General features: G+C 40.4%; 1 protein-coding gene across 8 annotated transcripts in view; it reads right to left on the bottom strand.

The window, feature by feature from the left end:
• Positions 1-21,428, bottom strand: part of ttll5 (tubulin tyrosine ligase-like family, member 5) — a 56,898-nt gene that overhangs the window by 34,491 nt on the left and 979 nt on the right. For 6 of the 8 annotated variants that reach the window (XR_013970272.1, XR_013970273.1, XM_080870903.1 and 3 more), the window contains exons 1-14: positions 21,109-21,227; positions 20,376-20,515; positions 17,069-17,175; positions 16,903-16,985; positions 16,014-16,120; positions 15,670-15,800; positions 15,454-15,536; positions 12,917-12,986; positions 12,742-12,826; positions 10,684-10,785; positions 10,479-10,570; positions 10,249-10,356; positions 3,322-3,403; positions 2,919-2,980 (exon numbers count right to left, since the gene is read on the bottom strand). Coding sequence is in view for 6 of the 8 variants with exons in the window: in XM_080870903.1 (XP_080727029.1) it covers positions 2,919-2,980; positions 3,322-3,403; positions 10,249-10,356; positions 10,479-10,570; positions 10,684-10,785; positions 12,742-12,826; positions 12,917-12,986; positions 15,454-15,536; positions 15,670-15,800; positions 16,014-16,120; positions 16,903-16,985; positions 17,069-17,175; positions 20,376-20,434 (1,171 nt within the window). In the remaining 2 variants the exon portion in view is untranslated. Of the gene's footprint in view, positions 1-2,918; positions 2,981-3,321; positions 3,404-10,248; positions 10,357-10,478; positions 10,571-10,683; positions 10,786-12,741; positions 12,827-12,916; positions 12,987-15,453; positions 15,537-15,669; positions 15,801-16,013; positions 16,121-16,902; positions 16,986-17,068; positions 17,176-20,375; positions 20,516-20,865; positions 21,071-21,108; positions 21,228-21,428 lie in introns of those variants that run through there. The other 2 variants (XM_080870900.1, XM_080870901.1) reach the window with 2 other exon arrangements.

Raw genomic sequence — 21,428 nt, 5'->3', positions numbered from 1 at the left:
GGGCACTAGTATCCCCCCAGGTCCCTGCCTATATGCTGGGGTTTTCCCTGGTGGACAAAACAGTTACTTTCCACCATGTGTTTAGGTTAAGGATAGGAAACTGAATGTCATTTACACTTCTTGCAGATAATGGGTGTGGTGCTCAAGGGTGGGGACTCCATTTTCCTCCTGGGAGAATGTGGCTGTATTGGCTTCATCAGGTGGTGGCCTCTAGATTGCACTGGAGTAGGTTGGAGCTGAGTGTGAAGCGGCAGAAATGTGAATTGGCACCCCAAGTCTGAATCCACGGTTCTCAGCAGGAAAAGGGTGGTGTGCCAACTCCAGGTCAAGAACAAGATGCTGCCCCAAATGGAGGAGTTTAATACCTTTGGACCTTGTTCACGAGTGATGGGAAAAAGACGTGACAGTAAAGGGACCAAAAGAAAAAGACCGTGGATACAACAGTGTAAATGAGCTTCTGGCTAAAGATGAATGGGCTCTACCTTAGTGAATTCAGTCATTTACTGTAGGAGGGATTCAGAGTAGAGCCATTACTCCTCCACATCGAAAGGAGGTTCGGACATCTGTTCGGACAGGCACCCCTTGGGCGCCTCCTGTGCAAGGTCTTCTGGGCATGTACTACCATGAGGAGCCCCAGTCTTAGCAAGACGTTCCCACCCTGTCTAAAAGATTTAAATCTAGAATCTTTTGTTTATTGATTCCCACATTCCTTCATAGCTAACTAGTTGTCACAGTGACCTTTTAAATAAATAGGTTTATGTTCTATCTTGCTCTCACACTTTGGGTGAATTAAATCTATTGACAGCTTAGAGCTCTGGGCTATTTATTCTACCTCATCCAAGCCGTCAGGTAAGTTTCAGGCCCCCACCATGCTCTTGCCTAAACACGGCAATTATTACAAACACTGGTGACAGAGAACTGACAGCTACACGCAAGCAGAAAATTAATGCAAATGGAATGCTGTCATTATTTACAGGTCTGGGAGGCAGCCCAAGTGTTATCAGCCAACAGCGACTTAGTTTGTTTGGTACATAATAGATGTGCTATGTTTTACATGCCACCGCTTATTTTCCCCAGACGCGCAGTAACGTCTCCGTCCAAAGATAACTGGCAATTTATGATTCTACCCTTTCATTTAATGAGCCAGTGGAGAGGGTTTCAAGCCACAGTATGGCCTAGGGTTAAGACGCACATGCACATGTGTGCACACATTCACTCACATGGGCGTAATCACCACTCCTTTAATATCATTAGGCTGTGACCACAGATAGACTTAATGGTTCGGTGCCATTTTAGATGGACGCCTGCTAATCAGTATGCTCTGTGTAAAATATAACTGGTAACAAGGATAAAGAAGAGTATTAAGTAAAGTTAAATAATCAAGATCTTTTTCCCCACGTATACGGATTTATTTTGTATCTACAAAGAAAAGGATAAAGTCTAAAACTATGTGGGCTCCTATAGTTTCATATCTGAAGTCTTCATCTACATGAGAATTTATAATTAAGAAGGGAGGAAACATAACAAAGACACAGTATCTCTCTTTCCCTGCAGCAAACATTAAAAAACAATGTTGATCTCTGCCTTGGGCCAGGCTTAATGACCACAAAAAGTAGGCTTACGTTAACGTTTTTTGTCTGCAAGTCATTTAATGTCAATTAATGAAAGCTACGATTTGTTCTTTCAACAGTGGAGCGCCCATTAGGAAGCCATACAGCTATTTTTGGCACTTTGCAAAACTCAACTCGTGGAATGCAGGAAAACATTAAGCATTAAACAATAGTCGACTGTCTCCACTTAAAACCTGCTGGTTAAAAGAAGCAACTAGCAGTTATGGCTTTTAGTGACACTAGCACAGAAAAAAAGCATACTTGCAGCACTTTTCGTTTCATGTTAGCCTCGCCAAAATAATGTCTTTTCCCCAAATATATACTTGTGCAATAAATGCTCACTGAATGATCTCTTAATTGTGCCTAAGTATTTTTCCATCCAGAGCTTAAGCATGAGTAATGCAAAATTTAACCTTAAAGAACATCTAAATCTTCAGTTCAATTTGTTTATAGGCTCTGACTCCTTGTTACTCAACAGTTAATCTAGCTTCATTCTGCGTTGCGATTTGTATATTGATGGCTTACTGTAGGTGTGGAACGTCAGCGTTATAGTATTTTTAAGATTCATACTGATACGATATTTGGTGATTTAAAAATTCAATACATTGAAAGATATGTTTTTTTCTTTTAGAGACATAAAACATCAACAGACTTCGCTAATATTTTATGTGTAGTTATTTATAAGTCCTTATTAGGATAATATGAAAAGGCAATAAAAAATAATCTTGTTTTGTTGTCACAAGTTGTGAATTATAACAACTATTCTTTTTGACTTTAGTCAGATCGATGCCTACAAAGTTCCAAAAAGGCTCCCGTAATTGCCCTTTTAACATTGTTAACATGTACCAATGCAACTGTTTGCTTTAAACCTGACATCTGTTAATGTTTACTTTTTCCCCATAACTTTTAATGTCGATATTCTCCCAAGATTTGTCCTTTGATTTTTATTTAGTGGCTGATAATATGGAGATACAGACATGTAAATGGACTGGTACTTATATAGCTCTTTTCTATTTAAGCACTCAAAGTGTTTTCTCACTACAAGCCCCATTCACCAATACCTGTACACATTCTTACAAGGGCTTTTATCTATGCCTAAGCCTAAGCACTTGCTTCCTAATAGTCAAACACCAATGTGTGAGGTATCAGGGCCTGAGGCTACTTTAATTCACCAGCATTTCCTATGCAAGTCTACATCAAGCTCAAAGTGCACATTTTAAATGAAGTGATTGTCTATAAAGTCCACCCACTTGTGCAAAACTGTGGAATTAAATATAAGCTGCATTCATTCCTGCCGGATGCACTCACCCACAAGTGAAAACATGTCTGCAATCATGCTGGCCTTTATCTTTAAATCCAAGGGAGCATCACTGTAAATAAGCAGATTTCACAAACAAAAACATTATTGGCATATAATGTCAGACTAAAATGCTCATCAGTTGAGTGCCTTCAACATGGCACTGAAATTAGGAACATTTTACAACCTTGAGATGATTAAAAAAAAAACACCTACAGCTTTACATTTTACATGGAGAACTACTGCTCAAGAGCACTTTAAAATAATAAAAGAAAGGCTGGCTCCTTTGAAGCAAACTATAATAAAGAAATGAGGGGTGTCTCAATACTTTTGCAAAGTACTGCGTGTTTTGGAAAAGAGATCCTCCTGAAATAACAAATGACAACAATTTAATACAGTAATTGAGTCACTCACCAGGCTAGGGAGGGAGAAAGGTTCACCTCTAACAACCAGGGTTTGAGGTTGGAGTCAATGAGCACATCAAAACCATACAGTTCTATAGAGGGAAGCACAAAATGAATCAAAAGGTTTTACTGCAGACAAAGAAGTCAGCAGAAACAGGATTACTAAAAAAAAAAAGAAAAAATCTCCCAGATCTGCTCAGTTAAAGGATGAAGGATATCAAAGTCAGAAGCACTTCCAGAGTTCTGTCATAACCTCATTATGTGGCATCTGGCAACATGGCCCATGACTTTCTGCTATTGATTACACGCATGTTATATACCCAATCATTCAAGAAAGAAACATTTACCAGTGCCTGCTACTGAGGGACTGGCTCAAATGCTTTAACCAAGCATATATATACACATCTCTCATGAAGATTCTTACATAAGATGGTGGCTCAAAAACAAACTGTCCAGCAAATAATTTTGGTTGAGAAGGTTAAAGTCAAATGTACATAGTTTCATTAGATATTACCTAGAAGGACACTGCCCTAATGGTCACCAGAAAGAGTTCCAGCACCATCATAAGTTAGTATCTTTTTAACTTGGAAAATAAATTCAGATACTAAACTGGGACCATGACTTACAGTGGCAAAATCTAGGGAATTAGAAAGCCTTAGACAATATATTATTATAGTATATATTTCACCCCAGTTATAGCTGAGCACTGAGTGACACAATAAAAAAGTGGTCAGGCAGTTCCCCATGTAAAAATTAATCCACTCTACTCCAATTTTCTCTCCTGTTTCACTGACTGATATATGGCTCACAGTGGCAGAGTTGCCCTATGTGCCATATGAAAGCTCTCACACTGTTCTGGGGAGTGTCACCCAATAAGCCAACGAGCCATCGGCCCCAGCAGCAGCGTGCAGGGAAACCGCAGTATTTTACAGGGATAGTGTGAAGCCCAGCCAAAGAGGCAGAGAAAAAATCCCTCTAATGGCACTTCAAAAGAACAGGCTATGTTGAGAATAGGCCTGGGTGGCTGGAGGTTTCAAAGCTGCTGTAAGCAGCACTGTTTGTTCTAACATCTCAGGTCAATGCCAGTGTTAAGCACACAAAAGCCAGCATGACAGCCACCAGTGGCCCCAGCTTTACACTCAGTATCACATTGATAAAACAGAGCAGATCAAGTTTAAAAGGATGAGTAAATGTAATTATGTGATGTTGTATATAGTTAAAAACTCATGAAGTTAACCATTAAACAAACCATGAGTTGTATGAGATGTGTATAGTATGTACACTGGAGCATGTCTAAATAACTTGCAGATGTTGGAACAAAAAATAAAATCCTGGAGGCAGATGTCAAATAAAACTGCTTGATATTCATCAGAAATGGTCAAGAAGTTTTGTTCATTTTGGTAAAAAATGCGGGTCTCCATTTATTACTTTCAATTCATTTTAGAATGAAATGCATTTTGTATCTGAGGACAGATGTTACATTTCCTTTCTGTGAGTGACAAATGGGTTATAGGAGCATATGCTTATAAAAGGTTATATGGATTTCGTTATATGGCGAAAACATGACTCATACAAACATGTCTGTTTGGTGTATGTAATTTATAGGCTATCCGCATGCAATGTAAAGCTGTCTGCTCATTCGTGTTTGAATGAATAAACTGTTTCTGTTGAAAAGAAATGCAACAGCCATGCAGTTTTTGTAAGAAACAAATCTGCTCTGGACCAACAGAGAAAATATGTTGAACTGAAATTGTGGCATAGGGTTCTTGTTTGCTGTAAATAAAATTATTTTCAACATTAAAGGAACAGTGTTTAAAATCTCTCCACTAGGTGTTAATAGATTTCAGATTGCAGTCAACTGAATACTGAATTCTCTTTTATTATGGTGCGTTGCTGAATAAGTCGGAAGTTCCCATTCAGAGATTTTTTGTGAAACGCCCCCTCAACTCGGACTGAAACTTGAAAAATCAGAACAAATCGACATACCCCAACTTAGTAATCCAAGAAGGTGGTGCTGAATTTAAATGTTTGTAAAATTGTGAATTTTTAATCTGTACTTCCACTGCTAAATAAGCCATACACAGAACTGATCAGGCTCGATACATGAATGTGTTTTTTAAGTGCAAAAAATAAGTATGCTGTATTTCTAGTGATACCTAAATGACTCTTCCTTGCCAAGAACCAAAACAAATCCTGTTTCTCCTAGCTTTTTCTGGAAGATCCTAACTTGGGAGTGTTCCGAGGTATCTGGAACGCGGCATTACCTGTCTTATTTCAATTCATAATCCCAGATATAGTGGCTGTTGTAGGACAAACAACTCTGGCTGTTGTTCATGTGTAGTGAGTATAGGCGGTCAGTCCTCTGTTTACCTCAGCTGTCTACATGCTTTGTGTCCACATCGATCAACACTGGAGAAGGCTGAAAAGGTCTGATAGAACTCGATGAGTCAGTAAAGCTCACTTCTGTCTACTGACAGCGATACTATAAGTTGTTGAGAATATCCTGAATAGCTAGTGACTGATCTCTCGCCACATAAATACAATTTGATTAGACGGAACATCGATGTCCATCTCAGCCACTTTATTCGAGATGATGGGCAACATGTTGAAATCCACACACTGGCACCTGCTCCTATATATTTTTAGTGGATTAATTCTTTACATTCATGAGAATGTATCAGTTTGCTAGAAGATTTAGTTGCACATTAATCTATGTATATTAATGAGTCCAACATTCTTTTTTCTATTAAATAACAAAGAATGACTTACTGTACCTTTGAATGAGTTTGTTAAATGTAATTTTTTCAGGACACACCTTGAGAACATTTCTTTACATCAGGGAAGCACAATATCACTGGGTCACTGTATATCACATGCACTGAGAGCTGAACTTATGGTAGTGTCATAGGGTCCAAATTGGTGAAAGTGCAAACACTATTTTCGTGATGGAAATGAGCAAAGTCTGCCTTACGCCCACAAGCCAAAAGCTGCAACATAAGCTGCCACTGCCATCTTTACCTTCTTTAACTTCTGCGGATGGACGGGACCCCCACTGCTAAGCAGTGCTCACTTAGCAAAGCATTTTATTTTCCACTTGCTAGCTTTATACCATTCAATCCATTTTATAGGAAGATGGGGAGAGAGTGTGTGTATCATAAAGCTTATAGACAAGAGCGCTGGAATAAAATGGCTTAGCTTACGCTCTCACTTCAGTGGCACCACAACAACAAAAGAAAAAAAACAGGAGGTGTTACACCACCTCACCGCCCCCCCCGACATGCAGGCTCCATGTGTCACAAATTTTCCCCCAATTAGTAGCAGACGCCATTCCTTCCCTGTGAGCCTGTCGAAGCGCTCACTGTTAGGCACGTTTGTTCTGCGGCTCGACCGCTGCCAGGGGAACACTTTTAAATGTGCCCACAGAGAGCCCACAACAAGCATCACAGACAAGCAGACGAGAGGCAGCGAACATCCACATCACACCCATTAAAGAGGGAGGGAGAGAATAAATATGACAGAGAAAAGGGATGATGAAGAGTTTTTTGAGGGGTTTTTTTGGTGTGCTTTCTTTTTTGTTATTGGATGGGCGCTGCTGGAAAATTCACCACAACAGACAAATGCCCAAAAACAATGATCTCCCCCACCCTGCCCATGCAGCTTGTTGGTCCACAATAACAACATCAACATAAAGTATTTCCTTCATGTGTGTTCTTTTCACAGCAAGGACAATTAAATTCAGAAATAAATTAATGGCGCTGAACTGTTTCACTGCTGTCGCAAGGAGCTTAACAGGCACGCCTCAGAGCCACAATCGAGAAAACACTCCCAGGACAACAAATTAAGTCGCTGTTAACACTCTATAGCGTTATTGTGATAGTGGGACCCAAAACCATTAATCATTCTCGAAAACACTCAGTTACACAGCAGCTGCACTGTCATCATAGGAACACAAACACTGTGCCGCAGTGAAGTGTGGGAGTATCTGACAAATGTAAGACAGGCAGAGTGGTTCGCAGACGGGAGATCCAACCACACTCAGCACTTAATGAGGGACGTTCAGTGAAACATAGGACCAGTAAGTGGAATGTTTTGTGTGTAATAAAATAGGCCTTTGGCTTGGCTAATCAGATCTTAGTCAAAACATCTCATAATCAGCATCTCTCAGCAAAAAACCCTGTCCATTAATCACACAGCAGCGGTAAAGAGCTGCATGGGTGGCATTTTCTCTCCACGGACACACACTCACACACACACACACTTACACCCACTCCTTACAATGTAAAACGAAAAAACTGCTGTTTTTATTTCTTCCCACATGAGACATTACGGAGCTATAAAAAGATTTTGTTACAGTATGTGCATTTAGACACACCGTGCAATTCAAGCAAAGGGAAGAAATCCAATTGGAAAACAATAAACATTGTATTAAAGCCATTAATGGACATTAAAATGGCAGGGAACAATTTGCAGTAAATTAAGATTATAATGTGCTTTATGGTCTCGCATGGCTCCCTTCCAGACAAGCAACAGACTGTATTAAAACTCTAAACAATGGCTGCTTTTATCAGCACGTTCATTGAGCTAACACACATGCATTTGTTGCCACGCATTCTGACGCTTTACCTGTTTACTATTACAGGCATGCCAGGAAGAAGGCTGAGGATAGTGGTGGCTGTGAAGTGGGAAAATATAGTAAGGATAAGTGAAAGAGGAGAAGCAAAGGAGCTGACAGTGGCTGAGTGAACATGACTCCCAGGTGGTTAGGGTGGGTTTTTATTTCAGGGACAAGAAAAAGAAGCCCACAAAGATATCGGACTGGACTGCCTGAAGCTTAGACAGCTTTAAGCTTGTATGTTTGGAAAACACATGGTTTATACTGGTTTCTACATGTTCCTGTGTTCATAATGTATGCACATACACACAGAGAGCAACATGACCACACTGGGAGAGACAGATCAACAGAGAAAGGATGAGGGTGGTCTACTGTCTATCTTTGGAAATATAATCCTGTAAATAGACTATGAATGATGTAATTAACTTGCTTGAGGCCATCTAAGACAACAAAACTGCACTAAATTCAACAGTAAACTGATACGGATGAAGTACGATAATGGCCATGCTCACAACAGACTCCAGAGTATTATGGGTCCTAATCAAAAGGTGCAGTACCTAATTGTTATTGTTCAGTCCAGCTACTGTATACATGAAGCAGACTTGGGTTTCTGCAATATTAATGTAAACACCTCTTACCACTTGTTCACCTTTAGTTCAGTTTCAAAGCAGGCTATGAACAAAACAATATAAAACAGGAACACATTCTTACTCGTCTACAGGTTGGTGCAAGATCAGATTCAGTTGCTAGTGTGCTGTTTGCATGCATCTGTGGAGCATTTTTGTGAATGCATTTAAAAAAACAAAACAATGGTAAATGGTCTGTATTTATATAGCGCTTTACTAGTCCCTAAGGACCCCAAAGCGCTTTACATATCCAGTCATCCACCCATTCACGCACACAGTCACACACTGGCGATGGCAGCTACATTGTAGCCACAGCCACCCTGGGGCGCACTGACAGAGGCGAGGCTGCCGGACACTGGCGCCACCGGGCCCTCTGACCACCACCAGTAGGCAACGGGTGAAGTGTCTTGCCCAAGGACACAACGACCGAGACTGTCCAAGCCGGGGCTCGAACCGGCAACCTTCCGATTACAAGGCGAACGCCCAACTCTTGAGCCACGATTGCCCGGTAAAACAAAACAAAACACAAAAACAGAATACAAGCACTGACAAAAATAATGAATGAGAACAGGAGCAAACCTGTTTATCCATTCTTGTTTTTCACCCCCTCTCTCCAAAAATATGTCATCGCGTTGTATACAGTGTCTCTCAGGTATGTATGAAAGCCAGGTTGAGGCTTGGTAAGTAAATACCTGCATGGTCACCTTTTACACCCTGGGTTAATGTGTGTTTTCTCAACCTTGCAGTGATGCTCAGGGTGCAGATAGCATCTTTATGCAGGCGAATGTCTGATGGTTATATTTTGCTGATATGCATCCAGTACAGCCCAAACAACCGCCCATCGTAGGACTATTACGTCTAAGAGGCCTGTCACAACTGTGGAGTCCTTTATTTTTCTAACGTCTGAGAGGTGAGGAGAATGTGAGCATGAAAGGGCGAATTATAAACATAACGCGGCAGAAGAAACAGCAAGAGAAAAGGGGGGGAGAGAGTGAAAAAGAGGCAGTGGTGCTGAGAGAAGCTAGGCCAGCGTACTCGCTTTCAAACCCAAAATCTCAGAAAGGCTGCCAGACACGAAGAAAGAGCGCAGACAATTAGTGCCAACACTAACATGGGTAATGGCTCCAAAATGGAGTTCACACGAGCCCACTGCAAGGCAAGACTAGCCAAGAAAACAGTCAGTCTAAATCAGGCTGAATGGCAACAGAGGAGAGGAAGCAAATTCCTGCTTCAGTCAACAGGCCGTCCACGACCCGGCAGCCAGTCAGAGGGCAGCAAACATGCAGGAAGGTTCCACACTGAGGAATGAATGTCTACAACTTCAGCACGGTTCAGTGGACAAATAGTATGGAGGAGCTGCTGGACAATGAATCTGAAGCTGAAGAGAAATGTGAGGGGTGTGGTAATATGTATGACTAAGTATGTGTGAGTGCTTCTGCACCGTGAGCAAAAAGAGAGATTTTCTTTCCCCCCGGAGTTCAAATTTCATTCAAAAGAAATTCTTGAGGAGCCACATTTGTGCTGATGGCCTTCACATTCAGACTAGTCTTTCAGAATTTTAGCAAATTCTTTTGGAAACGCAGCTGGATCCCATAATTCACAGTGGCTGTAGCAGGTGTAAGCATATTTTGGGGGACTAGATTGTTTTAACTGTGGCTGGGGAAAAAAGATAGTTTTAAGAAGAATAGGAAATGATTACCAAAGCAGTTTGTCTTGTGAGGAACAAATGTCTTGCAGGCAGTGGCTATCTGTAGCTCAGCGCTCAGTACAGCTTTGACGATGAGGTCCTCAACTTGCTTCATCAGCGCTGCGACAGAAACATCAAAGGAAAATAAGATATTTTAAAAAAGAAAACAGATTGAAAAGTTACTTCTGTCGTCATTGCATGGATATTAAAAATGAAAAGAACAAGGTGAAGGTCTAACTCACATGTGGTGTCCTTCCCCTCCTGCTTCAAATACCTCAGCACTGCACTCATACTCCATTTGTTCCCATAATCCTCAACTTCGGGGTCATCGCAACTGAAAAGAAAGAAATGAGCTTCAAACACTCCAGCCGTAATAAATGGATGAGTCAGAGGGGGAGCCTTCCCGTAACAGCACCGCGTTGTATTTTGATCACTGAAGGGACTTACCTGACATAATCGCTGCTCTTTTTGTTCACGCTGTAGTTGGTGAGGTGCATGAATGTGTTCTTGATGTTCTTTGAAGTCCTGTCATACTTAACTGTGGCAAATCTGTGAAGGAGCAGGGTTTATTTACACAAGAGGAAAAAGGGGGGGGAAAAATCCTTCTACGTAATCCAACTATTCCCCTACATATCCATGTGCCGTAACATCCACATTTGTAAGACACTTGACTATAAATAATAAGGAAAGAGATTAGTTTCTGGCAGTGTTTGAGAGGAGTGGATGCCACATGTGCAATAATGAGAATTCCTTTGGCACACACCATGTACCTGAATACCAACACATGTGAAGGAATGTCAGGAGATAAAAGTGGGATTCAAGATTCGGCCATGATTTACTGAAAACAGTTGATAATGAAGCCAGCAAATAAGAGGGAAGTGGCACTGTGTTTCCAGCATGAGCACGCACCTCTATCAGAGCAAGGTGAGGAGCCAGTCATTCTATAAATCATCAACCCTCTCCTGACCCAACCGTGTCTGACAATAGCCTTTCTTTGTTAAAGAAATTATTATTGCTCTGAACACCCAGGCCTAATAACTCGAGCGCAATTACATAAAGTCGTGATAGATATGAGCTTTGAACAATGTCACAATCAGCAAACATTTGATTAGCACATCCTACAAGTGAAACAATAGAGCGCTTTGTTTTAAAGTGGCCAAAGCCACACGCTCCACACAGGCAGTCTGCAAAGTTTAGGATGCCCTCTTGTGGGTGCTAAAGGAAGATGAATGTAGTGTTTCACAAAGTCCCGCTGGATCCATAATAATAAACAAGACTTTCCTTAACAACACGCAACGTGGCACAAAAACCTAATATAACGTGACACATATAAACAGGAAGTTTCATGTTGGTTAACCACTTATCTAAATTAGGGGAGCCTATTCAAACTGTCAGAAGCCAAGAGGACAGCTCGCTAGTCCTTCACAGGGCTGACAGAGTGAGAGGCAAGGACAATCTCACATCACTGAATTTTAAATTGATAACTGGTGGTTTTAGAAGAGAGAAAGAACTTATATTTAGTAAAAGAATGTGTTGAGTGGACATGAAGATGATGGTGACTTATTGTTCTATCTATGCCATCCAGCCAGAACTGACCAACTAGAAAGTCAAATACAACCCTATGGATGACTCTGAGAAGTGTGTGAACTGCAGTTGAAGTGTGTCAATCAAATGCATCGTGATGTGGCGACGCCAGCAACAGCAAACAACACAGAGTGGAAATGTAGGTGTTGAATCATAAAGACGTAACATACTGTTATTTTTCAGTTGCAAAAAAATAAAAGTGAAGACTTTGATCATCATCTCATCAAGTTAAGGTGACTTCTACATAAGAAGCATTGTGAGTGCCTCCTAAGTGAGGTGTCTTGGGGTATACCGGTAGGAGAACCTGGGGCAGACCCAGGACACACTTAAAAGAATTTGTCTCTCAGCTAAATCAGGAACACTTTGGTAACACAGCCCAGAAGAGCTGAGGAAGTGGCTGGAGAAAGGGAAGTCTATATATATTTGTTTAATATATTTGTTTAAATTAAGATAAGATAAGATAAGATAAGATAGAACTTTATTAATCCCTCGGGTGGGTTCCTCTGGGAAATTCGACTTCCAAAAAAAAGCACAGCAACGACCGAAGTTACAGTTACAGAATTGTTATATATATATATATATATATATATATATATATATATATATATATATATATATATATATATATATATATATATATATATATATATATATACACATATACACACACACACACACATATATAAATACAGAGACAAATATAAATAAAATATACAAAGGGGATAAATAGAATAAATAGGAATAAAAAATAAAAAATAAAAAATAAAATTACCGTCTCTATCAGCTAAAAGCAGATAAACAGCAAGATGTATGGCTGTATGGCTGTATGGATACCAAAAAGACAACATAAAATCTTATGTAAAAGCACCAGGAGATAGCTTCTATTGTATTAGTCACCATTTCAAAGGTAAAAACACTCACCTAGCCAAGCCTTCCTCATACACATAGATGAGGAGAGGATCGTAAGACGTTACCAACACGTACAAACGAACGTCAAACTTGAACCCTGTAAAAACAACAATTAGATTAAGTCATAAAATTGTTCAGTGCAAATCTGTCAAAAGAAAATAGCAAAAATATAACTGTAACAACTCACCATCAATGAGTAGCGGGTTATTAATATAGCGAGACACCAAAATGTTTTCAGTCATGGAAATCTGATTTGGCTGTAGATGAGAAGCAGGACGCACAAAAGAAGATATGATGAACACAGAAGAAAATGCGGGCAGTATTTTATCACAAGTTTAAAGCTACAACACCACGAATGATTCATATAGAACTGCATTAAATACTCAAGTTCATTGGGCTGACGAGACGCTGCAGTGAACCATAAACATCAAAGGATAATAAGATGAAGAAAAGTTTCAGTGACGCTGGTCATAGCGGGTCAAGCTTCAATAACAGCCTATAAAAACACAATCTGGTGGTGGGAGATGGGTCATTTATGAGGTTGAAATGTGTTGCAGGTGGTGAAGTTGAGAAGAGATGGGGTAAAGGGCGGGGGGGGTAGGAGTTGGAGTAACCTCAGCGCTGGCTACAGTTCAGAGAAAAAGCAAAGCAAAAAAGATGAACGTATTTCTTTCTTTTCTCCAAATATCGCTCTGACATTCTTTCCACTGTTTCATAAAAATGCCTGAGAAGAAGAAGAATCGTGCACATGTTTTCCAAGGGTGAGAACCTTGTTGAGCTCCTCCAAGAGCCCGGGGCCTTGAAAGTGTGTGATTTACTCCGCGAAGCTTATTAATGTCTGAAACGCTGGTTGATACTTACTTCGAAGACAGCTGTATCAGTGCAACCCCCACACTTAGATAACATCTGGCCAAGTGACTGTTTGAGTTCACATGGTACTTTTTTATGTCAGTGTGCTTATAGTTAACTCCCACTAAGGTTTTACCCTTAATGCGAATTCATGCTTGCACATGGTTTATTCTCACACACACACACAACAGAAGAGCTGACTGACAGTCAGTATTATTGTTTTGAGCTTTGCTTGGCATTAAGATTAGCTGTTTTCTTCTCCCCGTTTCTCAGTCCGTGTTAACCTATTCTTAAACTCTGCTGGCTTTAGCTTTGTAGTTACTATTAAACACTAGTCCCAGTGCTGGAGTCCCCATTAACAAAGAAAGATTCAGTTAATTGTGTTCAGTGTTGTTTTATCTTTCATACTTTACAAATATGCCAACACTATTTTTATTTTTTTGAAAAGGCTATTTTGGGGAGAAGAACTGTGGATTCCAGATTAGGTCAGAAATCAGGATTTCTGAGTCCCTGGTCCGAAATTTAATCTCGAATGCCCCCTTCAACTCATATTTCCTATTCGGAAAGTCAGAGAAGCCCCACCAACCTCCAGTTAACAGTCTGCAATGGTGGCAATGAATGTAAAGTGTACTACTGTAAACAGTAGTACAACTTGAACTGTAAAATCTCCATAGCCAATGTTGTATGTTTGTGACTTGTTAAAAAAAAGCTATACACAAAGCACTCACCAGGCTCTACCCAAGAATGTGCCCCAATGCTGGTTTTAAGTATGTAAATGGACTGATTCTTATATAGTGCTTTTCTGTTCTCCTGGAGCACTCAAAGCACTTTTTTCACCCATTCACACACAGACTCTTTTCTATGCTTTCTAACTAACATTCATACTCTAATAGATACAAACCGGGGAAGCCAGGGATCGAACAACCAACCTTCTGATCAGCAGACAATCAGCAGATGACCTACTCTACCTCCTGAGCTACAGCCACCCCACATAAAAAACAAGTATTATGTTGTATTGCTTGTGATACCTGGATGGCTTTATCTCGCTAAGAATCAAAACAAATCCTGTTTTTGTTCTCGCTTTTCCAACTTTAGCACTGGAATGCACTAACTCTGGAGTGACATCACTTCCGAGTTCCAACATCCGACACTAGTCCGACATAAAAGCGATGTGGAATAACTTTCCCCATCTTTGCAAACACACGCCAGTGCAGTCACACCAAGCTCAAACACAGGTGGGAAAGAAGTAATAGTTGACATCCTCCAAACTTGGGGATCAGCAGTACCAAGTATACCAAGACTAAACTACACAGGGAATTAAGGAAGAAAGAAAAATACCTATAACCGTGACTCAAAATTACTTTACTTAAAGGTTAAGGTTTACTCTTAACCTTTCAAAAACACTAGGTTGGCAGCATACTTGCAACACAAAGTCCACTAATTTGCTTTCTTTTTTCCTCGATGACCACCCAGGTTTGTAGCCACAAAGCTCCAGGAACAAACAACGAGGTGGAATTTGTAGAAGTATTTTTCTGTCAAATTATATTTATTATATCACTGAAGTCCTCTGAAGGTTTTGACAACTGAAGTTTAGAATTAAAAAATGTAATTAGACTCAGAGCCATTTAAAACAGTGTAATAGCCACAGTACACATTATATGTTAAGGAAAAGACTAAAACACTACAGACAGAAGGCCAGGGAGCCAATTATCTGCTATGAACAAGCACTTGGCAGCCATGACAGCAGACTCAGGGGAGGGTGGCCATCTGGTGTGACCGGTTGGGGAGAGGGGAAAATGAAAGGAGAGAAAAGTGTGAAGTGTTCACATTTTAAGGATCAAAAGGCACAGAAGTCTAAGAATAAAATAAACTCACATTGCTAACCAAGTAGATACCTCGTCCTCTTGAAGATGCTACTGGTTTAATTATCCACGGGCCCTTGTCCTTGGCAAAGCAATCTGAGGAAAAGAAAGAAAAGAAGAAGAGGAAAGCAGGAAACGCAGAGAACTGCAGTCATTCAAAATGACTGTAAACATGTCATAAATATAGCCCTGCTAAGACGAACAGGATTATGTGTGGGTGGTATCTTACTGCAGAATTCCTGGTACTCGGCGGGAAGCACAAAGGTCTGAGGAACAATGTGGAAGTTTTTGAAGCCATGAGTCTGTTGCATTCGCTGGATGTTTTTATAGAGACGGTCTTTGCGTGTCAGTTCGTGCGATCTGGACGTGTGGAAGAACAAATATAGGAACACATAACGGCTACAGAACACCCTGGGCCTGACGGTATGATTCACTTCATGCTTCATAAAGACATCGGTCCCAAATAAATCGCACGTTGCAAGCGAAAGCCAACAAACACATTGCCTCATACGGCGATATTTATAACAGAGGAAACAGTGGAAACACACTCTATATTTGAAACCTCTATTATACCTGGGAAAGTGGTTGACCTTCTGGAAGTCTTGAAGGCTGCGTAGTACGTAAGGCTTGAGGTGAGACCCTGTCCACATGAGGTTGAAGTCATTGCTGTTTGGGTGAACCTGAAAAATAGCAAGACTGAACTGAGCAGACAAGCCAGATGAAATGATTTTGATTTAGCGCACAAAAAGTAAAATACACCAGCAAAGGGATCATTAAAAGGGTAAGCTCTCAAGAGTTTCCAGCCACCAACAGAAGCATCGTATTCTGACGTCCATCACGTTTGATTGCTCGGCTGAATCTAAGAAACAGACTCCAGCATCACCACCATTACCCCATCACTAACCCCACGAACTACTGTACGACTTACGCTTTTGACACGATCTCAAAAGGGAAGGCCAGTTCACAGATTTCCATCACTGTCATGTTATTTTATCTCTTTATTTGTGTATTTTTCCAACAATTTGTTAGGAGGCGGGATTCACATGGCCATTCTGTCCGCGTCCCGTGGAGAGCCAGATGTTCGCAATAAAGGCTTATTAAAGTTTGGCTCTGTCCGGGCTGCGGTAGACACTCGTCTGCCTTTTGATGATGGGTTAGCAGCAGTCGAGAAGCATTGAAATGAAATAAAAAGGGAATTAATTGTAGCTGCTTGGAGAGAGCAATAACGGGGATTGTGTGCCCTCGTGAAACCAGATTAATGCTTTTTGAGGTCATTTTGTTTTTTTCCATGGGTGCATTCCCGGGCTTTGTCACCAGCAGTCAAATGAAGATTAACAGACCTACAGTAAAGCGTATCCTACAATTGCATGTGCCGCAAAAAAAAAAAGAAAGAAAAAAAGAAAAACAATGTATTTTTACAAGATTATCTGTTAAAGTTGTACGATTTAAGTGAGAACATTACCTCATGGAATCCGTGATTGGTGAGTATTTCTCGTACCAGGCGGCTCTCTGTGCGCACAATCTTGAAGGCCATATTATATCGTTCTGTGCAAAAAGCACAACAAGATATTCTTAGCATTGAACTTTTATAGGCTCCAAAATGACATTTTTATTACTCTGCACTGTACCTCCAACAGAAGATATGCTTCCATCTTTTGAAACAACAGCTTCAGGGAAAAACAGGAGAATCGGGATGGTCTTGCTAAGGCTGCCCCATGAGATGCAGGGATGGTCTCTAGTGGGTGACAAATTATACAGACACTTAATAAAAATAACAGGAGCAAAGTTTCAGAGATGCACTTTGGGGTGAATTTCAGTGCCCAAAATCTTCCAGGATGACATGAACTGACCTATATGGGCATCTTACCTAAGGCTGCGGGAATGCCTCGTGACGTGGTGTTTATTTCAGTCAAGCAGATAGAGGCAGAACCACACAGAGCTTTGTGAGGTGCTGGGCAATAACAAACCCATGTACAGTACTCCAAATACCCTTGTAAAAGTCGAGAATGTCTAACAGTACCAGACACAGCCTGCTTATCAGGGGGTCAAAATAAGATAAGGTGACATGATGATGGAGTAGAAGTCAATCAGGTATGACCAGCCTTGACAAGTGGGAGAGGTGGGGCATGCAAGCAACTGCTGCCCTTAGCTCAAGTATCCAGGTATGTGAGACAATATCGCAGATTATCGCACTGACACGGCTGGGTTGCTCACTGTTAAGAGGAGTCTTTTGATAGTATTTAAGCTTGTTGTTTATCATGAGCATAAGCCATCACCGAGACTACCCAGACACCTGCATACACACAAGATGTTAAGATCTTATACAGAAGAATGTGTTAACATCACCACCATCATCTCTGAATATGATCGTGCAATATTAGTACTTTTAAAGCATTGTTGATATTTGTAACAGTAAAATTCAAAGAGGAACTGACATTTCTTTCTATTACATTTTGGTTCCAGTCCCACGTCTACTGCATTATTGTACTTTATCTAAACTTGTTATAGGTTGTCTTTAATGTTTTGGCACATGGGCTAAATGAAGTATATCTTATCTTATTTTAAATAGAACGGCTTATTGGACAGACATCTATCAGCATGTGCAGGGTGCATTTTGTAAAACATTTATTCTCATGATTATGATTTTTCTGTTTTTATTAAATTCAACAAAATGTTGAAATAAAGGCCTGTGCTGTAGACTTGTGTTTCTGCCATGGTAGGTTTCCAATGGATGGTTTCGCCTTTATGTGTGCTGTGCATCTTTTGTGACAGCCTGTAATGTTATACCATGTAGCCATCCCATGTGGCATGAAGGTCCGCATACACTGTAATTAAGGCAAAGAGTGCAACCTTACTTACCAGAAGTGAAACTGTGCATACTCCTGTTATTTTGTCCATTTTAAATTGAACTTAAGAAAAACTGGTACACAATTTCTTTGCATTTTGCTCACTATAATACAAGCAAGCATTAAAAGGCACCAAACTCAAGGCGTGAACCAGTGTTGTTTCCAAAGAGCTATTAGCTGAACTGTTTGTGTAGCGAGATGCGCAGTGTGTCCTTAAAAGGGAAACTGGACAAGTTAAAGAAGAAAAAGATGTGGCAGGTCTAAAAAAACTATCTACAGCAGATGAAATGTTCATTAAGGAATAGGACAAGTACAAATCTGACACACGACCTGAGAGATGCATCTGGCTCTTCAGTTGATCTGCTACTCTAAACCAAGCCCTCATTAGCAATGGTTTAAGTGGAAGGGTGGCTGTCAAAAAGCCAGTCTTAAGGAAGAGAAACAGGGAGAAAGGACAGAAAAATGCCAAAATTCAAAAGAACTGCACAGCAACAGGCCTTACGGAGTGGTGAATCCAGAATTTGTCTTTAGCCATCTGTAAAACACACTGAAGGCTCTGTCAGGGTTTGGGGCTACATTTCAGCCAGTGATGTTGTGGATTATTTATATAATTATAAACAAAGAAAAGTGGTTTCACATTTTCTTCTACAATGCAACACTATCTGAAAAGCATCTCATTGCAAACAGTTTCATTTTTAAGCATGACAATGATTCCGCATACAATGCCAAGGCAGTACAAGTATACCTGGATTAAAAAACCCACAGTGGAACACTATCAGTCTCACCAGAGCCTGGACCTCAACATTATTGAAGCAGTGTGGGATCATCTTGACAGAGAACAGAACAGAAGGCATCCAAAGAAGAGCTTTGAAAGTCCTTCAAGATGCCCGGAACTTGCCCAAGAGAGTTCAGGCTGTGCTGAAGAATAAAGGCGGTCAAACAAAATATGACTTTCAAGCTCTTTAGAATTGTAAAAACTTTGTTTTTGCTTTATATACTATATTACCTTGTGTGTTTGCTGTTTCAGTAAACCGCGGCACCTATTTCTCATTTTCGCACCAAAACAGTACTGTCCTTTTATCACAGTCATGGTGACTTTCCTTTTGTGTTTTTGAGGAAGGTCAACACTTCTTTCATGGTGTCAAGACTTTTTGTGTGCAAGTAAAAAATTGCAGACAGCAGTTGTTTAAAAAAAACTACTGCAATATTACTCTTGCAATGGAACTGAGATGTGTTTATGGGGTAGATATTTTTGAACAACCATGTTGTAGCATCTCAATGTATAATTACTGCCATGTCAATAAATGCAGCGTTGGTAGCCTGAAGGTTAAATGCTAACTCTAAGCAATCCAAACTAATTTAGGAGATGGAGCCTAAAAGCAGATACAGAGGAACCCAGAAAGGTATGACTAAGCATGGCTTAAGAGGGAATTATTAGACCGAGACAAGAAAGCAAAGACCAGCTGGTGCATCCACAGCAGAGGGATATATACTCATTTGTCTAAATGACAGTCATCAATTATACAAAATGAAAGACACCTGAAGGTGTCATTTTGTTTGCATGTATCTTGACATAAATGATTAAACAGAGCTCAGGACATCTTCTGTAATCCCTCACCGATTACATTTCACCTTAAATTGATTTGGTAACTTGCAATGAGAGAGAAAATGAACAATGCTTTTAGTTCACCATAATGTCATATTACAAGATGTATTATTTGGAAATCTTATGCAGTATGCCAAGAGGATCAGTAGGCTAAGAAGTTAACTGACTTGCCAAGTCCCACAGGGATTGCAGGGACTGTGAGCAATATCCTACTCTTCTCCAGTGTGTCTGCAAACAAGCAACAGTAGCTCCTCTTGAAGGACAAAATACTCAAAACAAAGGCACCAATAGCATTGATTGAGAGAGTTGTTGCTTTTTTCTTTAAATGAGAAAAGACAGATTTGAGGCAGCTTGTTTTATTTGTGATATAAAGCAGATAATCCCAGGTGCTTCTATAACCTCTGACCTTGACTCTGTTTAGATCACAGGCTGTCCTTTATTCTGCAGCAGACATATTAATATGAACTGCTAACTTGTACTTACTCTTGCTCGTCTTCTGAGGAGGATTCAGAGTCCTCTTTATCACGGATCACGGCTGGCATTTTCACTGCAAAGGGGGGTACGATCTGCCCGGAGAAATCTTCGTGGGACCAAGTACCGGTATCTAGTGTTTACCCTGGCATCTGCAACATCCAAGGGAAAACACAACAGTCACTTCTAAGATGATCTCATAAAAACGCCGATGTATTAATAACACTCTGCTCCACGACAGCTTAACACGAAGACTGCAACACTAACAGCGTCCTACAGTGATTTACAGTTAGCATGCTCTCACCTGAGAACCGCTGCTGCTTTCTAAGTCTGCCTGCTGTGGCAGTGAAATCATCTTAACACGTTATAGACAGTCTATGGTTAAGACAAAACCAAACTGCTAAATAAAGCGTTACTTTTATGCCTGCACGCGTTGTCAACTACGCAAAGTCTGCTTAATTTGACACCACTGAGGTTTTTATAATGAAGTACAAATACATACAGCAACAGAAAGAAGGTACTTTCGCCTGCTCGCTTATTTCCCAAGGGATCGCCACAGCAAATAGATCCGCGTATTTTGACTATTACGCGCGGATGCCCTTCCTTTGGGCTGGGACCAGCACTTGAGAGTACATTAGCTTATAACACTCTGAGGGTGGGTTTGTTTCCTCCCGGAAACGAACCGGGAACCTTTCACATGCAAGGCAAATGAGTTAACCACTATACCCGGACCACAAAAACTTGCCTTGAATTTCTGTGGAGGCTGCTAACAGTAAGCTAGTTGGTATCGCCAAGTCCAGCAATCGCCGTTAATCTTCCTGTAACTACAACAAGTGGATAGCAACAGAGAAAGGCGCATGCGCGCGACAATATTGATCCACGTGACGAAACTTTGAACTGCCCGTACATTTAAAATAAATAGGCAAAAACATTTCAATAGAAATATTACAAAGAGCGATTTCCTTCATATGTTCTTTATATTTTGATATTGTTGTGTTGCTTCAGTTGCTGCACAGTGAGCTGGTGTGCCTTAATGTTTAATAACATTTATAATATTTTATAACT

This window comes from Rhamphochromis sp. 'chilingali', assembly GCF_963969265.1.
Source record: "Rhamphochromis sp. 'chilingali' genome assembly, chromosome: 21".
NCBI classification, from domain to species: domain Eukaryota; kingdom Metazoa; phylum Chordata; class Actinopteri; order Cichliformes; family Cichlidae; genus Rhamphochromis; species Rhamphochromis sp. 'chilingali'.
This window is presented reverse-complemented; position numbering and strand designations above follow the sequence as displayed.